This window comes from Drosophila grimshawi, unplaced genomic scaffold (genome assembly GCF_018153295.1).
Source record: "Drosophila grimshawi isolate 15287-2541.00 unplaced genomic scaffold, ASM1815329v1 contig_44, whole genome shotgun sequence".
Classification (NCBI taxonomy): Eukaryota; Metazoa; Arthropoda; class Insecta; order Diptera; family Drosophilidae; genus Drosophila; species Drosophila grimshawi.
Genome location: NW_025063240.1, coordinates 7,677,977 through 7,698,785, shown reverse-complemented (window position 1 = coordinate 7,698,785; position 20,809 = coordinate 7,677,977). Strand labels below are relative to the sequence as shown.

The 20,809-nt window shown below is 39.8% G+C and overlaps 8 protein-coding genes across 14 annotated transcripts; 4 read left to right on the top strand and 4 right to left on the bottom strand.

Annotated features, from left to right (window-relative positions):
* Nucleotides 1-114: 114 nt before the first annotated feature.
* On the top strand, nucleotides 115-2,086 carry LOC6556873 (short transmembrane mitochondrial protein 1). 2 transcript variants are annotated; one of them, XM_001984911.2, is made up of 4 exons: nucleotides 115-656; nucleotides 1,410-1,463; nucleotides 1,527-1,606; nucleotides 1,897-2,086. In XM_001984911.2, exons 1-4 carry the CDS (start codon nucleotides 642-644, stop codon nucleotides 1,958-1,960), a joined length of 213 nt encoding a protein of 70 aa, XP_001984947.1. In that variant the 5' UTR covers nucleotides 115-641; the 3' UTR covers nucleotides 1,961-2,086. The 2 variants fall into 2 exon arrangements, with proteins under 2 accessions (XP_001984947.1, XP_032597149.1); XM_032741258.2 differs by lacking the exon at nucleotides 115-656 and adding an exon at nucleotides 1,253-1,333 and having other exon boundaries at nucleotides 1,897-2,047.
* Nucleotides 1,975-2,813, bottom strand: LOC6556608 (ER membrane protein complex subunit 4). The gene is made up of 3 exons (XM_001984912.2): nucleotides 2,650-2,813; nucleotides 2,454-2,583; nucleotides 1,975-2,392 (listed from the first exon to the last, which is right to left on the bottom strand). Exons 1-3 carry the CDS (start codon nucleotides 2,703-2,705, stop codon nucleotides 2,078-2,080), a joined length of 501 nt encoding a protein of 166 aa, XP_001984948.1. The 5' UTR covers nucleotides 2,706-2,813; the 3' UTR covers nucleotides 1,975-2,077.
* Nucleotides 2,814-3,099: 286 nt separating this feature from the next.
* On the bottom strand, nucleotides 3,100-6,060 carry LOC6557396 (ADP-ribosylation factor 1). Of its 3 annotated transcripts, none has more exons than XM_032743050.2 (5): nucleotides 5,941-6,060; nucleotides 3,931-4,142; nucleotides 3,744-3,853; nucleotides 3,410-3,535; nucleotides 3,100-3,319 (listed from the first exon to the last, which is right to left on the bottom strand). In XM_032743050.2, exons 2-5 carry the CDS (start codon nucleotides 4,076-4,078, stop codon nucleotides 3,155-3,157), a joined length of 549 nt encoding a protein of 182 aa, XP_032598941.1. In that variant the 5' UTR covers nucleotides 4,079-4,142; nucleotides 5,941-6,060; the 3' UTR covers nucleotides 3,100-3,154. The 3 variants fall into 3 exon arrangements, with proteins under 3 accessions (XP_032598941.1, XP_032598942.1, XP_001984949.2); XM_032743051.2 differs by lacking the exon at nucleotides 5,941-6,060 and adding an exon at nucleotides 4,466-4,534; XM_001984913.3 differs by lacking the exon at nucleotides 5,941-6,060 and adding an exon at nucleotides 4,466-4,487 and having other exon boundaries at nucleotides 3,931-4,047.
* LOC6557380 lies at nucleotides 4,951-5,716 on the top strand. The gene is made up of 3 exons (XM_001984914.3): nucleotides 4,951-5,136; nucleotides 5,225-5,278; nucleotides 5,336-5,716. The coding sequence occupies exons 1-3, from the start codon at nucleotides 4,993-4,995 to the stop codon at nucleotides 5,417-5,419; spliced, it is 282 nt and encodes a 93-aa protein (XP_001984950.1). The 5' UTR covers nucleotides 4,951-4,992; the 3' UTR covers nucleotides 5,420-5,716.
* Nucleotides 6,061-6,971: 911 nt separating the features above from the next.
* LOC6557441 (ADP-ribosylation factor 1) lies at nucleotides 6,972-10,775 on the bottom strand. 3 transcript variants are annotated; one of them, XM_043215660.1, is made up of 5 exons: nucleotides 10,651-10,775; nucleotides 8,083-8,410; nucleotides 7,910-8,019; nucleotides 7,575-7,700; nucleotides 6,972-7,257 (listed from the first exon to the last, which is right to left on the bottom strand). In XM_043215660.1, exons 2-5 carry the CDS (start codon nucleotides 8,228-8,230, stop codon nucleotides 7,093-7,095), a joined length of 549 nt encoding a protein of 182 aa, XP_043071595.1. In that variant the 5' UTR covers nucleotides 8,231-8,410; nucleotides 10,651-10,775; the 3' UTR covers nucleotides 6,972-7,092. The 3 variants fall into 3 exon arrangements, with proteins under 3 accessions (XP_043071595.1, XP_032592945.1, XP_001984951.1); XM_032737054.1 differs by having other exon boundaries at nucleotides 10,675-10,775; XM_001984915.2 differs by lacking the exon at nucleotides 10,651-10,775 and adding an exon at nucleotides 10,142-10,242.
* On the top strand, nucleotides 10,350-12,623 carry LOC6557439 (tRNA (cytosine(72)-C(5))-methyltransferase NSUN6). The gene is made up of 2 exons (XM_001984916.3): nucleotides 10,350-11,048; nucleotides 11,252-12,623. Exons 1-2 carry the CDS (start codon nucleotides 10,878-10,880, stop codon nucleotides 12,530-12,532), a joined length of 1,452 nt encoding a protein of 483 aa, XP_001984952.2. The 5' UTR covers nucleotides 10,350-10,877; the 3' UTR covers nucleotides 12,533-12,623.
* A 121-nt stretch (nucleotides 12,624-12,744) lies between these two features.
* Nucleotides 12,745-18,088, bottom strand: LOC6557458 (alpha-protein kinase 1). Of its 2 annotated transcripts, XM_001984917.2 has the most exons (7): nucleotides 17,953-18,088; nucleotides 17,164-17,244; nucleotides 16,655-17,101; nucleotides 15,584-16,575; nucleotides 14,107-15,493; nucleotides 13,931-14,024; nucleotides 12,745-13,183 (listed from the first exon to the last, which is right to left on the bottom strand). In XM_001984917.2, exons 2-7 carry the CDS (start codon nucleotides 17,219-17,221, stop codon nucleotides 13,153-13,155), a joined length of 3,009 nt encoding a protein of 1,002 aa, XP_001984953.2. In that variant the 5' UTR covers nucleotides 17,222-17,244; nucleotides 17,953-18,088; the 3' UTR covers nucleotides 12,745-13,152. The 2 variants fall into 2 exon arrangements, with proteins under 2 accessions (XP_001984953.2, XP_032592433.1); XM_032736542.2 differs by lacking the exon at nucleotides 12,745-13,183 and having other exon boundaries at nucleotides 13,253-14,024; nucleotides 17,953-18,039.
* A 515-nt stretch (nucleotides 18,089-18,603) lies between these two features.
* On the top strand, nucleotides 18,604-20,366 carry LOC6557406 (general transcription factor IIH subunit 2). Its single transcript, XM_001984918.3, has 3 exons — nucleotides 18,604-18,793; nucleotides 18,854-19,195; nucleotides 19,287-20,366. The coding sequence occupies exons 1-3, from the start codon at nucleotides 18,729-18,731 to the stop codon at nucleotides 20,209-20,211; spliced, it is 1,332 nt and encodes a 443-aa protein (XP_001984954.1). The 5' UTR covers nucleotides 18,604-18,728; the 3' UTR covers nucleotides 20,212-20,366.
* Nucleotides 20,367-20,809: the final 443 nt, after the last annotated feature.

Genomic DNA, 20,809 nt, shown 5'->3' with positions numbered 1-20,809 from the left:
CTCATTTGATATTGTTTAAGCAGCCAAACAAACGAGTTTGTAGTGTTGTGAAACGCATTTTGCTGTGCCACCACTGCTCTCTGGCAGTTAACGCGCGCGTTCAAAAATTAGTTTCATTAAACACATAGTCTGATCCGAAACATTATTGTATTTTGGCCTAAATAGCATTAGCATTCACACACACAACACAGATACAGCCATTTTGATTAGCTTTATTCTGGCAATTTACACGTTACTCGTTCGTCGCGCTGGCCAATAAAAATCCTCTCTATTTGCATTTGTCAATTAAACAGAATAATCAAAGTGAATAAAATTCAATCAATTGCAAAAATACGCGCCCACAATACAGACTTACACACTGCCTAACAACATAGAGCTGTTAACGAACTTTTGTGGCACTAGAGTTAAATACCATTGCTTTGTGATTAGATAACACAGAAAAGCATCAAACGCACAAATACAAGCATACACATACATACAAAACGTTGTCTGCCAGCTGTTTTACGTGCGCTCCCTCTCTATCTCGCTCTCATTCACACACACAAGCTCGTGCCCGTTTTGACATTTTGCTCAACGCAGTTCTTGTTTTGTTTCTCACACTGGAGCGTGCGGGTAAAAAAAGTGATTTTAATACTTGGACAATGCTGAAATTTTTGGTAAGATATACGAAATACAAGTGAAAGTTTGTGTAATGATGTGCAGTGGCTAATTCTTGCAGCAGTTTTGCATAGCATTGCAACTCAGCAAACAACAAAATGCCGCATTTCTTTTTATGGCGATGATTTAATGCTGCTTCTGCGGTTGTTGTTGTTGTAGCCATGTTATTTGGCAGGCAACAAAGAAATACCAACAACAGTTTACGCAAATACCAAAAAGTTTAGCTTGGAGAAATGTCAGAATTATATAAACTTTAGACTAGCTAATATTATTGTGATTTAGATTAGGTCCATAGTGTCTTCCTTGCAGCAAACATTTGAATTACTGCGATCTATGTTCAACTAAGCATAAAACGTATAATGGCAACAAGGTATTACATGTTTTTTTTCAATTTTGAAATTCTAATAGACTCGGCCTAAAGTGTCTGTAGGTTTTTACATGTTTTTTTTTTTCAATTTTGAAATTCTAATAGACTCGGCCTAAAGTGTCTGTAGTTTTTCGGCTTGTAATTTAGTATTTGAACACATTTTTGGAAAGAACAACAACAAATATTATAAGTATGAAACTTCTTGGATTGAGAATGCAATTTCTGAAAGGAGATCCTCATTTCTGCGATGCATTGTTGCCTTATCCTCCTAAACGGTTGCGCACAGGCCGGTTGATGTTTCTCTGTGTGGTCAGCAGACCAAATACTAATAATACACATAAAAGCAACTCTTTAACCTTAATTTTGATATCATTTCTATTTTCAGCTAACTTTTGGGGCTGGAGTTTACACGGGCCTCTACGTATCGCAAAATTATGAAGTATGTATTAATAATATAATGCAGTTGTTGTAAACATTGAAATATTGCTACTCTTCTTCGCAGGTGCCTCGTGTAGATGATCCCAAAAAATTGATGGAGCGACTGAACGAAAAGATTAGCGAGCTAATCGACGGAAAGAAAAAGTAACTTTCATATTTTATGCTCTCGATCACGCTTAGGCCAGGCAGTTTGAAAATTATTTTATCCGAATGTAAATGAAAACAAATTTTACAAATTTACTAATAAAATGCTTAGAATGAACTTAAAACAAGGCCGAATGAATGATGAAACAAAGATCGATCAACCAATTGACTGCTAAACAAATTGGCGCATTAAATTTCACATGATTTCGACTTCACATGCAAAATTAACAATTCTCAAATATATACAATAGTTATATGGATAATCTAAATAAATTTTACACCATTCACAGAACACCAGTCGACCAAATTGTGCACGATATCAAAAAGGAAGCGAAAAAGATTATGGACGATTAAAGAGATGTGTTGCGTGTTTTGACAACCCGATCGCTAGGAAAGACAATATATGTATTTAGTTTTTCTGTGTTAAAACAAATTTTATCTATGATCAAATAAAGCAAAATTTAAAGTTATCTAAATAAATGAAACACCACCCCCATAATATTCTAAGCGCGTTTGAGGCTCCACAAATGCTAGCCAGTCGGAGGCGTGCGTGGGCAGGAGACCCATGCTGTGGCACTTATAAAGCGCCAGCGCGACATTCGCCAAATTGCCCAGAATATAGATGATACGCTGGCCGGTGCCCTGTGCACCATCGGCCATTTTTGAGGTGACTTGAGTTGTGAACATCGCCTTTATAGGACGTATCAGCATCATGCCCACCATCATTATCGGGAAGATGGATATTGAATTGCCCGACATGTACATGATAAATAAATTCATTGGTATCTGAAATCAAGCAATTATAAAGGTTACTTTAGTCATCGTAAGACATCCATATATCGCTTACTTGTTTCAGCGGTCCCAGCGCCAGATCCCATGATTTCTTAATTACCAAACGCTGATCACGCACAACCTCCGTTTGATTTACAAGCGCCGTCGGATTGTAGCCAGGCGGCGATGGCATATCTGCATTTTTGCTGCATCACAAGAAAGAATTGTAGAATTAACCCCAATAAATGAATGGGTTCATTTGCTGCACATACCTTACACTAAAATCCAGCGCCCATTTGGATTTCTTGGAGTTTTGCTTGGCCGACATTTTGGTTGTGTTTTTTATGTAGTTTTGTGTTAATTTAATTGAAAAATTGCTTATAAATTGGCACCAGCAGCAAATGAAAAAGTTGTTGTTATCGTTATCGGCAAAATCAACTCTGAAACTTTGGCTAAACTGGTGCCGGTGAAGTGTTGGTAAATCTAAGGAACAGTCCAGTGCTTCAAATTGTTATCGGCATTATCATAGTCGATAATCGCTGAAATCCAAATTAATAGTTAACCCCACTGATTCCAAATTATAAGTCGCTCAACAAGTTTTTCTTATTTAAATTTTATGTATTATCACCGCTTTTTTAAAGAGCAATTACAATTATAGTTTTGTTTATCACATTATTATTTTTTTATATTTACAAAATTAAAAGAAATATATTTTATATTAAATAACTTAAAAAGATATTGTAACTATTTTTGTTTGTTCGTGCTGCTAGAGTTAATTTATCGATTTGAATTATTTAACTGATTGGACAACCAATCGAGTCCCTCGTAGAGCCCATCGCCGCTGGTTGCACATGCCGCTTGTATGTGCCAAATGCGGTTTTTGAGTGAATTTAAACCAAAGATTTCGGTGATTTCGTCCACATTCATTGCATTTGGGAGATCCTGTAGTTAAAAGATTTTACCAGTTACATACTTTTTATTACATTTTTGTATTATTATTTTATATCATTTGTTTCCCAATTCATTGCGTACCTGTTTGTTGGCGAATATTAGTAAGACTGCATCTCTGATGTCCTCCTCGGCCAGAACACGCATCAATTCCTCCCTCGACTCATCGACTCGTTCTCTGTCATTGCTATCTACGACGAAGACAAGAACCTGAAAGCATACGCAGAACAGATCAATATTAATTTGGCTTAAAAGATTATATCTGAAGATAGGGAGGAGGATTGGATTAACATCAGTCCGGTCTTGAAACAAAAATTAACTTTGAATAATCATAAGTAATCATTACAAGTTGTAACCATCATCTATATATATATTCTATAAATGTTAAGCTTTTTGCTATGCCTGTTGCGTGACGTACTTGTGTGTTCTGCAAGTAATGCCTCCACAAAGGACGAGTTTTCTCCTGACCGCCCACATCCCACACGGTAAAACTAATATTTTTGTGTTCTACAGTCTCCACATTGAAACCTGCCAAAGAAAGTGAAAGTATTAATTACCTATATAAATGTATTATTAAATATTTAATTGAGTTATGATACACTCACCAATGGTAGGTATCGTTGTAACAATTCCGCCTAACTTGAGTTTGTACAGAATTGTGGTTTTACCAGAATCAACCAATCCGATCAATAATATTCGCATTTCCTTTTTACCGAAGAGGCCTTTGAATAGATTGGTAAATACATTTCCCATTGATTATAAGAAATTGTTAATATGCAACTCCTTTTGTGATTTGTGCGTTCTGGACTCTATGAATCTGCAGAGTTTAATAAAAGCAACCGCAAAATTCGATTAACTGTCAGTGGCATATGAAGAAAACATGTTTAATAGTTAAATATATTTATTTAACATATTCTTAAAGTATATACTCTAAGTAGAAATAATCGAATCTGTCAAATAATGAGATTTATGAGCCACTTATTTGTTTACCTAGATACCAAAGTGAATCTTACTAAATATTTGAATTATTATTCTACCCATATTTGGGCAACAAAGTCTTTAACTATTACTTACGTCTTCGAGCAATAGAACTGACTAAAATTACAATAATATAACTAAATGTTTGTTATTTTTATTTACCATGCATCAACCGACCACCGTTGGGTAATTTAGAAAAACCGAAACGAAATCATGAAATTATGATTCACCATTAAAAATAAATATAGCTGTATGTCAGCTGACCAGGCGAGAAACTATAGAAATGGCCGGTTTAATTTAAATAAAATATTTAAAATAAGCTGAATATGTAAGTTTTATTTATCAATAAGAATAATAGCAACAAAATCTGATGAGTCAGGAGCAGCAAGCAGAGACGGCTTTAACTATTGTTGGCATATGAGTTTTATGGTTAAAAATTACGGAAAGGAAAGCAGAAATTAGCCAACACTGGATTCCTTAGGGTTGTCTATGCAACTAAATACCCAAATAGTACACCCAAATGTATATAAAAATATTGTATGCTTAGTGACACTACCAAATACGAAAAATATATTTTCAAAAATGTCTATTTGACTTGGTGTAAAATGTCTGTTGTCTGCTGTTTTCCACTTCTCAGACAGTTTTTAAATTTATTTTTCGAAACAACATTCCTTCTAACTATTATAAATATGAAACTGCTTGGATTGGGGTTGCAATTGGCCAAACGACGTCAATCCTCATGCGCCAGTGGATGCCATCAACCGTACGATGCATTGCCTCCATGTCCGCCCAAGCCGATGTGGACAGGCGGGCGAGTTTTGGTCTTTTCAATGGTCAGCAGGCCAAATACTACTAATAAAAGCAACTCTTTCAACCTTTAATTAACGATCTTTTAAAGTTTGTTTTCATTCCTATTTGCAGGTAACATTTGGGGCTGGAGTTTACACGGGCGTTTACGTATCGCAGAATTATGAAGTTTGTATTAATGATTGTCAATTGACATAATCATTGAAGCATTATTAATGTTCGCAGGTAGCTCGAGTGGACGATCCGCAAAAATTAATAGAAAGAATGAATCGTAAAATCGCCGAGCTATTCGAGGGAAAGAAAAAGTAACGTTCAAATATGGCTCCATAAATACAAATTTTCAACCAGGCCAGGCAGTTTTAAATTTAGTTTATCATAATGTAGCCTTGACTCACGGATAAAAAATACCAATCTGTCTAAAAACGAACATCAAGCAAGGCCGGATTAAACATAAAGTGAAGATCGAAAAATCAATTAGCAGCTAATCAAATTTGCAAATTAAATTTTATATAATTATAAAAATCAAATTATAATAATTTCGACATCATGTTCAAAATTAATACTTCCTATTGAAAATAGTAGACAACAATAAATCAATGCTTATTAAAATTGTACACTCTTCACTGAACGCCAGTCTGACAAATTGTGAACGATAAGGAAACCAAAAAAATCATGGATGATTAAACATGTGTGGCGTGTTTTGACAGCCCACTTGTGATGAAAGGCAATAATATATACCTAATAAGTACATCCCTGATCTAAAACACCAAAATTTAAAGTTACTATCTATCTAAATAAATGAAACACGTTTGCGACTCTGTGGATCTTACCTGCTGATCACACACAACTTCCGATTGATTTACGAACGCAGTTGTATTGTGGCATATATGCATTTTTGCTGCATCACAATAAAGAATTTGAGAATCAACCACTATAAATGAATGGGTTCATTTGCTGCACATACCTAACACAAAAATTCAGGGGCCACTTAAATTTCTTGGGGCATTGCTTGGCCGACATTTTGATTGTTTTTTATATAGTTTTTGTTTCATTGAAAAATTTCGTAGCTGCAAATGAACAAGTTGTTGGTATCGTTATCGGGAAAAGCAACTCTGAATTTTTGGTGAAAGCAGTGTTGGTAAAACTATGGAACAATTCACCGTTTCAAAATTGCAGTCGGCCTTTTCCAGTCGATAATCGCTCAAATTCAAATAAATAGTTTAATCAGCTCTAGCTCCGTATTTATGGTGGCTCAGCAAGTTTGGTTTATTAAAATTTTATTTATAATTACCTTTACAAATAGTATGTTCCGTTTTCATATAGTTTCTTTTGGATGTGTTTTAGTTTTGCTGCCAAGCGATCGACACAAACGAACAAAATTAAATTGTTTTTTTCTTGTATTTTTAAAGAGCAATTACAATTACAGTTTTGTTTTTCTCATTATTATTACTTTTATATTTATAAAATTAAAAAGAAATATATATTGATGAGGGGGTAGGGCAAAAATAACTTAAAAAGACAATTTTATACCATATACTTGTTTTTTTGTTTGTTGTTGCTGTGGTGGTTGGGTTCTTTTTTTAATCATTTTTGCATTTTTTAAACATCCAATAATTATATATATATAATATAAATTTAAATTAAATCATAGCGTTCTTTTATATGCTGATGCTGGTTTGAAAAATTTTGTGGTGTGGTGTTTGCTTGCGATTCTTAAACAAATTTAAATTATGCGCGGCGACTTTGCGTGTGTTTGTTGGAAAATGGAAATGCGCAGAGCCACAAGTTCGCCTTTGTTTTTGTTGTAGTAGATGATGTTCTTGTTGTTGTTATTATTATTATTTCCCACATATATGATGCCGTTGTCTGTTGTTGTTGCTGTTCTTGTTGTTGCTGCTTTGCTTTTGAAATCAAAGTTAGTGTATAATAATTCTGTTGTTGTTTTTGTTGTTGTGGTTGTTGCTGCTGCTGCTGTAGTTAATTTAGCGATTAGCATTCTTTAACTGATTGGACAACCAATCGAGACCCTCGTAGAGCCCATCGCCGCTGGTTGCACACGTCGCCTGTATATACCAATTGCGGTTTCTGAGTGAGTGCAAGCCCAACTTGTCGGTGATTTCGGCCGCATTCATTGCATTTGGCAGATCCTGTTAAATAAGATAAGATAGAAGAGATGGAAAACACATTAACATCAACCATATCATAAGAGATCATTAATTAGCTATAGTGCACTTTTAGTTCTCTCTTATCTCCAAATGAAAAAAAACACCTTTTTATGTTTTTCTTATCAGCGCAGTTGAAAACTTGATGCGCACGTGCGTTTTACGTGCTTGCGCAATACATTTTTGTGAACGCTGACAACATCGGAAATAAATACATTTGCGTAAACACATATTTTTGAATACTAAACTAGTTTTTTTGAGATCGGGTTTTCATCATTTGAGTTCCGAATTTAATTGCATACCTGTTTGTTGGCGAATATTAGTAAGACTGCATCTCTGAGCTCATCCTCGGCCAGCATGCGCATCAGTTCCTCTCTCGCTTCACCGATACGCTCTCTGTCATTGCTATCAACGACGAAGATAAGACCCTGTACGAAAAATAATAGAATGAACCATATTAATTTTAGCATAAACGATATGACCTGATGATAAAGTGGATAGATCGCATTAATATCAGTCCCGTCTTGAAACAAAAATTAACTTTGAATAATCATAAGTAATCATTACAAGTTGTTAACATCATCTATATATATTCTATAAATGTTAAGCTATTTGTTATGCCTGTTGCGTGACGTACTTGTGTGTTCTGGAAGTAATGCCTCCACAATGGACGAATTTTGTCTTGGCCGCCCACATCCCACACTGTAAAGCTAATATTCTTGTATTCTACAGTCTCCACATTGAAACCTGAAAGCATTTATTATTTATAAAAGTATTATTAGAATTTTATTTGAGTTATGGCACACTCACCAATGGTAGGTATCGTTGTAACAATTTCGCCTAATTTGAGTTTGTACAGAATTGTGGTTTTACCAGCGGCATCCAAACCGACCATCAATATTCTCATTTCCTTTTTACCGAAGAGGCCTTTGAATAGATTCGCGAATACATTTCCCATGTTGCTGGTTGCTGTTGCTTCTTCTTGTCAATGTTCAATGTGGAGGGGTTATTTAATTGTTATTGTTACTGCTACTGCTTCTTCTTGCTATGCGGGAATTATAAACAAGTTCAAATCCGAGTTGCAACTGCTGTTAATATGCAACTCCCTTGGGATTTGTGTGCTTGCGATTCGAAGAAACTGCAATGAATTCAAATTAAAGAAAAAAAAAACAAAACAGAAAACAACAAAAATTAGTTTCGCTTGGCTTATGGCTTAATTCGATTAACTGCCAATGGCATATGGACAAAAGACAAAAGAAACAACCACCCGTTGAGACTTACGAGCAATGAAACTGACTTAAATTACAAATAATGTAAGAGTGGAGCTGAAGTTTTAGTCGAACGTTGTTTAGGTTTCGCTGGTAAATGGCTCAATGACTGTTTTTATTTGCCCTGCGTCGAAATCTAAACTCAGCTGACGTGTTTAACTCACCAGCGATGAGTAAGTTGGAAGACCAGAAACGAAATCATGAAATTATGAAATCCACCATTAAACTTTTAATAGCTGTATAATACCAGCTACCAAATTACTTCAACCAAGCGAGAAAGTGTAGAAATGGCCAAAAACAACAACAAAACAAAAACTTTAACGAAAGTTCATTCACAGCTGCGAGAGTTCAAGATTGTTGGCTTCAAATTAGAAACAAAATACAAAAAAAAAATCCCTCTCAAAACGAAACTGTCAAAATCAACTTTAACTTGGGTCTTCAATGCGCTGCTGCCGGCGCAGCTCGCTTGACGCAGCAACTGATAAGATATTGATTTTTTATGTGCCAATGCGTGTGTGTGTAGCATCATCGGCTGTCTCATTAAAAGAACAAAAAAGCAACAAACCAAAAAAATATATAATAAAAACGTGTTAAAGCAGAGTGCGTAAATGATTATGGTGAATATGGGAGTTTTTTTTGTTACGATTTATCAGTGCAAATGCTAACAGAATGACTCGACGAGTGCTTAAAAAAAAAAAAAAACTGTGGTGAGTCAGCAGCGGCAATAGTAAGCAGAGACGGCTTTAACTATTGTTAGTGTATATGTTTTATTGTTAAAAAACAAAATCACACACACATACACGCGCACACATTGGAAATGTGCTTCAACATGCAATTCAATTCAATTCAATCGAAAGTTTAATTGATTTCGTAAAGAAAATGACGGAAACGCGGCTCTCAACACTACAACAACAACACCAATTAGACAGTACTGGATTAGTCAGTGTTGTGCAAATAAAAATTCACGGCACACGCCATTAAAACTACGCTCAAATATTTTTTTAATGAAAAATAAAATGTGCAGAAATTGTAATGTCGCAAAAAAAAATGTGTGTATGAAAATGAAAACTACACGTAGCAACTTTTTATATGCCGCCGCAGTAGCAGTAGCAGCAGCAGCAGCAGCAACACCCTGCAACACACACACAATCACAATACACATAAACACACACTCACATACGCACACGAGAATTTAGGGTTGCCTAAAGACGTGTGTGCGTGCTCAAATCGTTGACTTTTGGACCGAGATAGAACACAAAGAAAGCGATTTATAGATTTTTAAATTAAATTTTGCATTATTTGCATTAAGTGGTCTCCTTTGTTTGCACAGCAAAATTAATACACGACGAACCCACGCACACATTAGACAGCCCTATGCAATTTCTACTTGTGTGCGTTGTGTGTGTGTGTGTGTGCATATGTGTGAGCCTGCCTTTGTATGAGTACTAAGAAATGATGACGGCGACGTATGCCTTTTTTTCTTCACTTGCAGCGGTAGCCTTGTTTTTTTCATTTTCAAACGAAATATTTGCTTTGTTTGCACTTTGGACATTGTCTGACCAACAAAATTAACATAATTGCACTTTACACTTATTATTTACCGTTTTCTTTGAAGCTCTTTTTGTAAATTTTCCTTTGATTAAATTTTCTGCTAGCAAACCGACGGCGGAGAAGAATGTACAAGTTGGTGATGACAGAGTTAACTGCGATAGCGTCTATCGATAAAAGTAAGAGCGTGACTATCGATGGGACGCATATTGAAATTAAATACAAATAGTTGGCATCATATAATTGTAATTGCCATCACATTTTCATACAACGCTCATTTAGATGACATATTATTTGCGAAACGGTAATTAAGCAGCTTTATCGCGGACGATAGCTTGATTTTCATGCATCCGATAGCAATACTACTCCCATCGTCAGTTCCTCACGAGAGATGCATGTGTGTGCGTGTGTGTGTGAAAATTTCTACACTAATACACCGACATCACCCACATTGCTGCGGTAGCATTTTCAGCACCAAAAAAACGAAATGCCACCAGCTTTTTACAAAATTACACCGTTTTGCAACATGGGCACCCAAACTACAACTAAATTCGATACACACCAAATAATTGAATCAAATACACACCAATTTGAGCAGAAATTTTATAAATTTCTGCTTGGAAATGTGAGAAATCACAGAGCGAAGTAAAACTTGACCGAGAATCCACTTGCCTTTGAAAAAACTGCAAACTCACCAACGCCGAGCATGAGCTCAAAGCTAAGCGTGGCCATGTGTTAGAGTAGCACCACTACAGTGTAGTATGGTGATTTTGCATACGGCACTCTCATATGCTGCCACGTCTTGTCCACAAGCGGGGCCGGTGTGTTGAATTTAGAGATGATAGGCGCAACCGTGACAACACGCTACATATTAACAAATCGATTGTCACAATGTTTTATCCGAAGACACCATTTTATGGCAAAGCATTGCTGCTGGAAAATGAAGTTCTCAAAGCAAACGTGAGTCATCAATTGAATAACAAACAAATAAAATAATCCGAATGTAAAAACTTTGCTATAAGCAGCAGAAAAAGATTGTACGATATGTCGATAACTTTTTTTTATGTACAATAGGGAAACATTGGCATGAATAATACGTTTGCTTATGGTGTTGCAACACTGTCTTTTAAATTTCTGATATTTTCGATGGCTTTTGGTTTCAGTCCACAGCATTAAGCCGATTGCTGCCATGGCTTTGTCAGACACCACGAATTACAACTTATCGCATCAACACTCTGCGCATCAGCGTAGCGGACTACAAGGCCCAACTGCAGGCCAAATTGAGATCGCAATATGGCCAAAAAGCGCCCAACGTTTATGGACTAGACGAGCTGCCCGAAATGTTGTGCATAGCTCCACTCGATGTGGCAGCTGAAGATCTACCAGTGGATGACCACCTCAAGCAGGTCATTGTGGACACCAGCTGTGGTGCCGCATTACTGCGTGGCGCACACATTTTTGCACCCGGCGTTCTCGCAATGGAATCGAACACTCAACTGCAGGAGCTGGTGAATGTGTATGCAGATCTGCCCGGCAAATGCAAACGGGGCACTGCAACGCGCTACGTGTGCGACGAGAAGATCTTTTTAGGCGTTGGACAAGTGCAAATGCAACGCCATCAATTGTACAAAAACAACGAGAAGGAAGAGTCGTCTCCCACTGGGATTGCCGTGCGTATGCAGCGCAATATTAGTGGTGTGCCCACACTGGGCGATCTGAGCGATGCGAATGGGCTGCTTCAGAACCTGCCGTCAATTGTGTGTGTTCGAGTGTTGGGGCCACAGCCAGGTGAACGCATACTGGACATGTGCGCGGCGCCGGGTAACAAGACAACGCATATGGCCGAGCTAATGGGCGATGTGGGCACCATTGTGGCGCTGGACAACTCGGCGAATCGCTTGCGTGCAATGCAATCGAAGCTGGCCAACTACAGCTGCATTGAGACACATCAATTTGATGCCACCAAGGCGTGGCACGCCGCTGGCAATGGCCCGTCAAGTGGTCCGCCTCCCTTTGCTTCTGACAGCTTTGATCGCATTCTGTTGGATGCACCCTGTAGTGGTCTGGGCAATCGGCCGCAGCTCTGTTCCAATGTGAAACAGGCGAAGGTGCTGCAATCCTATCCACACATACAGCGCAACCTAATGGCACAGGCAGTGCCACTGTTGCGTCCCGGTGGCATCCTTGTCTACAGCACTTGCACCATCACCGAGGCGGAATGTGAGCAACTGGTGGCGTGGACACTGCGCAAATTCCCCCAGCTGCGACTGATGGATGCCACACCCAAGTTGGGTGCACCTGGTCTGCCACTGCACCCTGAACTGAGTGCTGAGCAGTGTGCGCTGCTTCAGCGTTTTGGGCCAAGTGCTGAGAATCGTGTGCCGAACTTGGATACAGTCGGATTTTTCATAGCAAAGTTTCAGAAGGCATCAGAACTGCGATGATTTATATTATTTATAACTGAACAAACATCAAAATTAATTTGATTTGTTTGTTGGCTAATGAAAATAAAGTAGATCCCTTTAAAGTTAACAGAGAATTGAATCTTTATATTCGTTGTACGCTTGCAGAGGGCACAAAACAAAGAAATCTTTCAGAAAAACATTTACAGACCCCGCAGTCACTTTTAAAAAATTTCTTACAACTGAGAGTTTGTTTCCAAAGTCCATTGAAATCGCTTGAATTTCTCGTTTTATTTTAATTTAAATTGCGATTTATATATTCGTTTATATTTTTTTTTTTTTTTTTTACAACTATTGTTTTTTTTTGTGGCATTTTTGTTGCTGTTTGTTTTCATCTTGACTTACGCTCAAAGTTTAAAATTAGTAAACATAGCTGTGTTGTTATTTGCTTTTAGTTCATTCAATTTTAAAAAATACTTAAATAATGTACAATACATAATAATCATAATTTTACATGTTACAGTAGTTATATGCCTAAGTTTGCTCGTGCTGTGTGTGTGTGTGCTTGTGTGTGTGGTGTGTATGGGTGTGTGTCTGTGTTTGGCTGTGTGTTTTTTAATGTTTTGCTGTGAGTTCTCTGTTCTTTTCTGTTTAAATGTTCTTCAAAATGCAACAGCTGCATTTAGTTCTTGCCTAGAATAAAGAATTACATCGTGAATTATTTTAAGTAATTTAATTTTAGATAAGAATAGTTTTGCATTTGCATTTTATCATTCTTTTTGTTTGTTTTATGTTATTTGTTTTAATTCTTACAATTACAAGTAATTTGTTGTAGGTAAGTTTTTTCTTTTTAATGCGAACTTTTTTCTTTTTTTTTTGCCGTTGTTTCTAGATCAGGATTGTATACATTTAAAATTTCGCATGGATTTGCCGCCCGCCTCGCCAAATAGCAATTGTTAAAAACTATACTTCAAATTTTGCATAGCTTTCGACTACTATTCAAATACGCCACAAACAGATTGAATAATATTTACTCTCTAAAAGTACTCGCTAATTCTGCCTGCTTGTTGTGATATTTGTTTGGGGATAAAAATGGAATAAAAAAATATCAATTATATATATATATAACTGTCGAGCAAATGGGAGGAATGCGAATGCTCAAGAGGTGCGATATGATTGATTGGCATAATGGGATCTCAGAGCTACGGGATTTAGGTTAATGCTTTATGCTTAAAGTCTAAGTGGCTTCCTGTGTGTGTGTGTGTGTGTGTATCCTTGTGTATACATCTTATTCATAGCAATGAACGGCCCGTGGCTATATATAAGTATATATATATATATATATATATGTATATATATATATCATACTAATGCTTCATAACCTACACATACTATATGCCTAGAAGATAGTTAAGGATAGATATTTTTGTATTTATTTACGTCTGGATATTTAGCGTCTTGAACTGATCGTCCGCCATATCAGTCATCATAAATGTGCCATCCTGCAGCAGCAAAACAACGCGACGCGTTCCACCTGCCATTGCAAATAGGGAGAAAAATGTTCATTTATAATTTGTACCTCAGAATTATGCAGTCATATTTTTGCTTTTGCTTACCCGGCGATGGCAGATCCGCTTGGACCACTTCGGCGGGTATTTGTGCCTCGGTGCCGTCGCCATCAGATGTTGTGATGTGAATCTGAGCCGTGGGCGGTGTGCTGCCCGCTGGCGCTGCTTCCTGTTGTTGTTGTTGGTGCTGCTGCTGCTGTTGCAGCAGGGCAGCCTGATGCTGTGCGAGTTCCTCCTCAGTCATATTGACCAAGATGTGCTCGCCACCACCATCGGCAGTCGGATCGCTTTGCTGGCCAACGGCAGCAACGGCCTCGGCAACAGCATTATCCAGTGTGAGTACATCCTGATCCTCACCCTCGGCGGCGGCAACATAGGCAAACTGTTGTTCACCATCGGGTCCTTGGGTGACGAGTATTGTCTGGCCTTCGGCATTCTTGCCAGCGACCTGATAGACGGTGCCATCTTCGCCGCGCACCAGCAACGCGGAGCCATCCTCATTAGTGAGCACCTGCTGGTCGCCGCCCAGCAGCGCCTGAGCGGCAGCTTCGAGCTGTTCGCGCTGCTGCTCCTCATGCTGTTCCTGCTCCATTTGCAGTTGTGTCTCCTCCTGGCCAATCAATTTGCCAGTGATCGGGCATAACTGGGCCTGATGCTGTGTGAGTTCTTCCTGCTCCACTTCCATCTCAATTTGAATGGGCTGAGGCTTCGCTTGCGCGGTTGCGTTCACCTGCCGCTGTTGCCTCATCAGCGGCGTCAGCTGTTGCACTTTCTGGGTTTGCACCTGCTGCTGTTGTTGTTGCTGTTGATGCTGCAGCTGTTGTTGCTGCTGCTGTTGTTGCATCGCCTGGGCTTGTTGTTGTCGCTGTTGACGCACCTGCGCCGCTCGCTGTGCCAGCAGATCCTCGCGAGTCATCACTTTGCGCGTCACCTTGAGATCCCCACTCTTCGATAGCTGCAATATCTTTTGCTCGGGCGTCACAGCCTTGCCACCAACAACTTGCCTTTGCTGCTGCTGTTGATGTTGTTGCTGCTGATGCTGTGGCGTGTTAGCGCGCGTGACCAGCATGCGTGCTCCGGTTCGTGCGGGCATCGGTCCCTGTCGCAGTGCATTTGGAGTGCTAGTGCTGCTGGCCATGGGACGACGTTGCAGTTGCGCTGTTTGTCCAGGTGTGCGCAACACATGAGTACGCTGACCCACAGTCACCGGGGAATTGTTGGCTGCCACTCGAGCGGCAGCCATACGCTTTGCAGCCGGCACATTACCCGATGATGTGGATGTGTTGCCTACCGCCGAGGAGCTGCTGCCAATCTTGGGAGCTGGCGAAATTGCGCTGGTGGTTTCCGTTTGTTCCATGCGGAAAATGCCTCGGTTACTGCTGACAATTTCAGAGTGAGACAAATAACGCACAGGACTCTCGATTTTCTGACGCTTCTGCAAACAGAGATGCGATTATTTAAAATTTCAATTTAAATCTAATCAGCAATGAGCAATATTTTAGTTTCTAGCTTAGATTTGACTTACTGTTTGTGTAGTATTCGGCATTTCGGGCTTGCGGAAGACGCCCGAACTGGTGATATCCTCCGTGTAGATGATATCACCCATTTTTGTATCTTTATCGCCCAAGATGGAATTCGACAATGAATTGCCATTGATGCGCGAAGGCGTTGTTGATTGCATTGACGTTTGCATTTTGGGCTTATTCAGCTGCACGGAACTGCCGCCGTTTTTTAAACGCTTCACCGTATGCGATGGTATTAAATCCTCTTCAAGATCTTCGAGATCCATGGAATCATTGGAGGCATTGAGATTGCCAGCCTCGGCACTCGAGTCAGCATGATTTAATTTGCGTTTCATGGTTGTAGGCGTTGACCATTCCTGTTCCGTGGCAGACTCATCCTCGTTGGCCGACGATGGCGATGTGGAGCCCTCAAAGGTGCAACTCTCGTTGACCCATTGCTTAAATTGATCCATCGCTTTTGTCTTCGAAGTGCGCGACGGACGCGATGAGCCAACGCCCGACGAATTCGGTGAAATGGCCGCTGACGATTGCGGACTGTTGGGTGCAGAATCAGTTTTGCCACCAGCAGATGACAACTGCTGCGACGGTTTTTCTTGCATACGCTTGAGAGCATCGAGGCTCTTCTCACGCTTGAGCTTCTGGCGTGCCAGTTGCTTCTCAAACATTTGCAGAAAGTACGGTACACGCTCCAGATTAGCCATCACCTCCCAGGTGTTCTCATTGTGCGATCGATCGATCCATTTAACCAGATATTCATGTGTCTTACGGCGTGGATTAAACCGTTTCGCCACAATACTCTCAACAGCCTCCTCGGTGCGTTGCTCAGTTTTTGGATCGACACGTATGGCAATGCGATTATTGTTCTTCACAGCGCCACTGAGACTTCCCACGGTGCCGCCAGTGGGTGTTGGTGTGCCCGGTTTGGATTTGGGTCGCTCATTTTCCGTATCCTTTAGTTGTGAAACAGCCGTCGACTGCTTGCCAGCGGGAGATCCTGCATGGGAGAATAACCATATTACATTTTGTGCAAATTAAGAATAACATCGAAATATAATTAACGAAAAAAACCGTACTTCTTGTAGGTGAGACACTGGAGGATGTGTTATTGCTGTTAGCAGTGCTGTTGTTGTTATTATTATTGTTGTTTGGATTGACAACAGTTTTAGTGATGCGCACAGGCATATCCTGTAGCGGACCATGTCCGATTTTGCCGAAGGACTGTATTGTCCTGCCGGCGACAATCCATGGCTCTCTCACGCTCTCCTCCAGCTTCACCCAGTGCTGATAAAGTGCCCACGAATTTGAGGAGTTGCTCTCCCTGCGGGTGTGCAACTGTGTCGCCTTCCACAGCGTAAATGCCCAAATTGTTGGCTTCGTGTCGAGCGATTCTTTAAGGCTCGAGTTTTCCTTTTCGCATGCATCGTCCTCCTTGTGGGCCTGGAACTCCTCGACAAAGTTGAAGGCGCGTAAACAGCGGCCACAAACCAGCACATCCATATTGGCTAATTCCTCTTGGGCAACTAAATAGCAATAGACATAGTTAAAGTTTCTTCATTTTTTTCATTCAATTTCGACCACTTGCCTCTAATTATATTTTCGTGTTTGCCTATTTCAGTCGGTGCAATCTCCTGTGCCAACATTATACACAAAACCACCGTTTCAACTTTAATATAAGAAATATAAAATATGATTTTTTTTATACAATTTAAAAACAAATATAAACCGTAGAGAATACGCGCATAAACACACACACACACGCAAGTAAAAAAAAAAAGTACAGTGCCGTGGTGTGTTTATGCAACGAGGTGGCAACGTTAACAACTGGTAATAAGTGTGGTGAATTTTTTAGCCGTATGTAAATGGCTGCAGAGCATACAGCACAGCGCCTAGGCAAGAAAGGCGAGCACAAAGCGTGATGGCCAACAAAAATGCAGCGAACGTGCGCACTAAAAGTAAACGCACAAAACATAGCAAACCGGGCGCGAAAAATGCAAATGACAAAACACACTCAGCCAGTATTAAACAATATGATACACTTTTCACACAGAGCAGCCGTCAAGTCCTTTAAATTATTTCTTATCTGCGGGTAGCCGCCATTTTTTAGGCAAATATGCCGCACACTGCAAAGTATAAACTATTAAAATGTATATGTATGATGTGTATATACATACACATAGACACCCACGATAATTTTAGTTCAAGGATTTCATTATGTTCTTGCGCGCATTTTAAGGAGCAATTAGTAAATAATATTGCTCATTTGACTTGTGTGACCGCCTTTTTCTTTTTTTTTCTCTGTTCGATGCAAATTTGTGTATGCATTTTTCACACGCTTTCTATGTGCTTAGGTGCTTTCGCTTATTTTACACACCTTCATATACGAATGTGTTTCGACCGCAAATATGGAGTGTAACCAGTTTTTATTTAAACAGCAACTAATTTTAATTTAACTGTTTTTATTCTCTAAATCGCGCAGCACCGTTCACAATTGCACGCGCGCCAACTCTGAATGCCAAAAAACTTTGTACAACTGCACGAAGTGGCCAGTTCTTTTTAATGGTTATGGCAATGGTGACTTTTGTGTGCACTACTTTATATATATGTACATACGCACCACAATGAAAAATACGAAAACCGCTGCACGGTAGTGTTTTGTTTTTATTATTATACTTGATTTTGATAATATTAGCGGCTTTAAATGCACTTTAGTTGCAATCTTCACATCACTATGCAGACTTTGATATTTTAGTTGTACCGTATATGCCCAACCAAGTGTGTAGCGCCGTTTTCCGTTCGCACGCGTTTTGTAGCACTCTGTCACCCAATGATGTAGCGTGGTGTGTTTCTTTGATCAATGTGGCAGCACTGGTCGCTTGCCAGTAAACGAAATTAATGGACATAAATAATAATGGTCTGTAATTTCTTTAATATGCATAATGTACATATTTTTCAATCATTTCACTTAATAATTGTACAATTTCGTTGGTTGTTATCTTAAGCTACAGTGGCAACTGTGGCAACTCTACAGCTGTATGTTCCGGTTTTTCCACTCAAATTTGTGTGCACACTGTTTGTTTGCCGGCCTTTTCTGCATGCAGATGAGTTTCAATAAATAGTGTATTTCTTATAATAAATTAAACAATTAAAATGGCTGACGATGAACAAGACGATCAAAAGGAGTATCGCTGGGAGACTGGCTACGAGAAAACATGGTAACCTCTGTCAGTTCTTATTATTGTTGTTTTCTATAATTGGTCAATTTGCTTTCGCAGGGAAGCCATCAAGGAGGACGACGATGGACTGCTGGACGGTGCCATTGCCGAGCTCATACAGAAGGCGAAACGCAAGCGACAGGCGGAAAAGACGAAACAAAATCGTTTGGGCATGATGCGGCACATGTTCATCGTGCTCGATTGCTCCGAGGCGATGAGCGTGCCCGATTTGAAGCCCACCCGTTTGCTGTGCACCCTCAAACTTCTGGAGATCTTTATTGAGGAGTTCTTCGATCAGAATCCCATCAGTCAGCTGGGCATCATAGCGCTAAAGGCAAAACGTGCCGAGAAAATAACCGAACTGACGGGCACATCGCGTGTTCATCTGAAGGCGCTGGCCGGGTAAGTAGATATCAATCACCCAAGAGATGACTATCTGTCCATATATATATATATGTATATTTAAAGAGATTATTTCTATTTCGAATTGCAGCATGGCCAATGTGTCGCTGACCAGCGAACCTTCGCTGCAAAATGGCCTGGATTTAGCGTTGAAGACACTTAAGGTGGTTCCTTCGCATGCGTCGCGTGAAATTGTCATCATAATGGGCTCGCTGACGACCTGTGATCCCGTGGACATTAATCTGACTATTGATGAGCTGAAGAAGGAGCGTATACGCTGCTCCGTTATATCCTTATCTGCCGAAATCCATATATGTCGCTATCTGACCCAACAGACGATGGGCACCTTTGGTGCTGTGCTGGATGATTCGCATTATCGTGACCAGCTGCTGTCACAGGTGGATCCGCCACCGGCTGCCAAGACGCAGGACAATTCACTGATACGCATGGGCTTTCCGCACAGCAAGAACGAGGTCGAAGGCAAGGATGAACCGCTCTCCATGTGCATGTGCCACATCGAGAATCTTGAGGAGCCCAGCGGACTGTCAACGACCGGCCATCATTGCCCCCAATGCAACAGCAAGTACTGTGAACTGCCCGTCGAATGCCAGTGCTGTGGCCTGACTCTCGTTTCGGCGCCGCATCTGGCACGTTCCTATCACCATCTGTTTCCTGTGCCCAACTTTGAGGAGCTGCCATTTGAGTCGGTGCCACCGGCGGCGCCCGATTGCGGCAGCCTGCGCAAATGCTATGCCTGCATCAAAGTGCTCAACGGGTTGACCGACAAGAGTGTGTTCAAGTGCGGCTACTGCAATCAGTTCTTTTGCATCGATTGTGATATATTCATCCATGAGACGCTGCATGCCTGCGTCGGCTGCAACACCATTCCAGGCGTTGCCGGTTTGGTCTACCAAAAGCAGAGCGGCAAAACTCCGAGCGGCGACACTCAGCAGCAACAGCAGCCGAAAACTATGCTTCCCTCCACCTCGAAGCAGCGCGTTGAATATAATATGTAATCCAATGGCTTGTGCATCTTGGTACCTCATCCGATTTAGGCGTAATGCATGCATTACTGAAACAAGATTGATATGTGTAGACTTAATTAGACTTAGGCGTATAAGTTGCATTTAATATGCACATATAAATTGTTACCACTAAGTTTTTGTTTGAAATATATGTATATATATCGGAATAAAAGATAAGTCCAAATAATAATTGTTTTCAACTAATCTTTATGCATCAATATGTTAAGTATAGTTAAGTTTATCTTTATTTATTAACTGGAAATTCGAAAGTAAAAGTCAATCCGGAATTATTTTGTGACGTCACAATATATACTTTGATTTTAATTTGAATTAATATTCTGGTTTCTTCAAGTCATATGCTAATTTAAAATACAATTTTTTTTTTTCATCTTTCGAATGGGATTTACTCAATTGCAGCGCATATCAGCTACGACCAGTTTGGATACTTTTATTTTATGTTACTACAACTACTTAATTATGGATACAATAGGTTTTCTGCTAACTGTTGTTGTAGTTGTTGTCATTCACAGTTAATTCTTGTCATTTGGTTTTTACATTTGTTGTGCGGCTCTCGCGAGTTCAACGCCAA

Coding starts and splice junctions, on each gene's coding strand:
- LOC6556873 (XM_001984911.2), top strand. Junction 1,464..1,526: donor ACGTATCGCAAAATTATGAA/GTATGTATTAAT, acceptor TCTTCTTCGCAG/GTGCCTCGTGTAGATGATCC. Junction 1,607..1,896: donor CTAATCGACGGAAAGAAAAA/GTAACTTTCATA, acceptor CACCATTCACAG/AACACCAGTCGACCAAATTG.
- LOC6556608 (XM_001984912.2), bottom strand. CDS start 2,705: ATGTCGGCCAAGCAAAACTCCAAGAAATCCAAATGGGCGCTGGATTTT. Junction 2,584..2,649: donor GCGCTGGATTTTAGTGTAAG/GTATGTGCAGCA, acceptor CTTGTGATGCAG/CAAAAATGCAGATATGCCAT. Junction 2,393..2,453: donor CGCTGGGACCGCTGAAACAA/GTAAGCGATATA, acceptor GCTTGATTTCAG/ATACCAATGAATTTATTTAT.
- LOC6557396 (XM_032743050.2), bottom strand. CDS start 4,078: ATGGGAAATGTATTTACCAATCTATTCAAAGGCCTCTTCGGTAAAAAG. Junction 3,854..3,930: donor TACAACGATACCTACCATTG/GTGAGTGTATCA, acceptor TTTCTTTGGCAG/GTTTCAATGTGGAGACTGTA. Junction 3,320..3,409: donor TAATATTCGCCAACAAACAG/GTACGCAATGAA, acceptor TTTTAACTACAG/GATCTCCCAAATGCAATGAA.
- LOC6557380 (XM_001984914.3), top strand. CDS start 4,993: ATGAAACTGCTTGGATTGGGGTTGCAATTGGCCAAACGACGTCAATCC. Junction 5,137..5,224: donor GAGTTTTGGTCTTTTCAATG/GTCAGCAGGCCA, acceptor TCCTATTTGCAG/GTAACATTTGGGGCTGGAGT. Junction 5,279..5,335: donor ACGTATCGCAGAATTATGAA/GTTTGTATTAAT, acceptor TAATGTTCGCAG/GTAGCTCGAGTGGACGATCC.
- LOC6557441 (XM_043215660.1), bottom strand. CDS start 8,230: ATGGGAAATGTATTCGCGAATCTATTCAAAGGCCTCTTCGGTAAAAAG. Junction 8,020..8,082: donor TACAACGATACCTACCATTG/GTGAGTGTGCCA, acceptor AAATGCTTTCAG/GTTTCAATGTGGAGACTGTA. Junction 7,701..7,909: donor ATTACTTCCAGAACACACAA/GTACGTCACGCA, acceptor TTTTTCGTACAG/GGTCTTATCTTCGTCGTTGA.
- LOC6557439 (XM_001984916.3), top strand. CDS start 10,878: ATGCTGCCACGTCTTGTCCACAAGCGGGGCCGGTGTGTTGAATTTAGA. Junction 11,049..11,251: donor ATGAAGTTCTCAAAGCAAAC/GTGAGTCATCAA, acceptor TTTTGGTTTCAG/TCCACAGCATTAAGCCGATT.
- LOC6557458 (XM_001984917.2), bottom strand. CDS start 17,221: ATGTTGGCACAGGAGATTGCACCGACTGAAATAGGCAAACACGAAAAT. Junction 17,102..17,163: donor ACACGAAAATATAATTAGAG/GCAAGTGGTCGA, acceptor ATTGCTATTTAG/TTGCCCAAGAGGAATTAGCC. Junction 13,184..13,930: donor AAGACGCTAAATATCCAGAC/GTAAATAAATAC, acceptor TCTTTATTCTAG/GCAAGAACTAAATGCAGCTG.
- LOC6557406 (XM_001984918.3), top strand. CDS start 18,729: ATGGCTGACGATGAACAAGACGATCAAAAGGAGTATCGCTGGGAGACT. Junction 18,794..18,853: donor ACTGGCTACGAGAAAACATG/GTAACCTCTGTC, acceptor TTGCTTTCGCAG/GGAAGCCATCAAGGAGGACG. Junction 19,196..19,286: donor CATCTGAAGGCGCTGGCCGG/GTAAGTAGATAT, acceptor TTCGAATTGCAG/CATGGCCAATGTGTCGCTGA.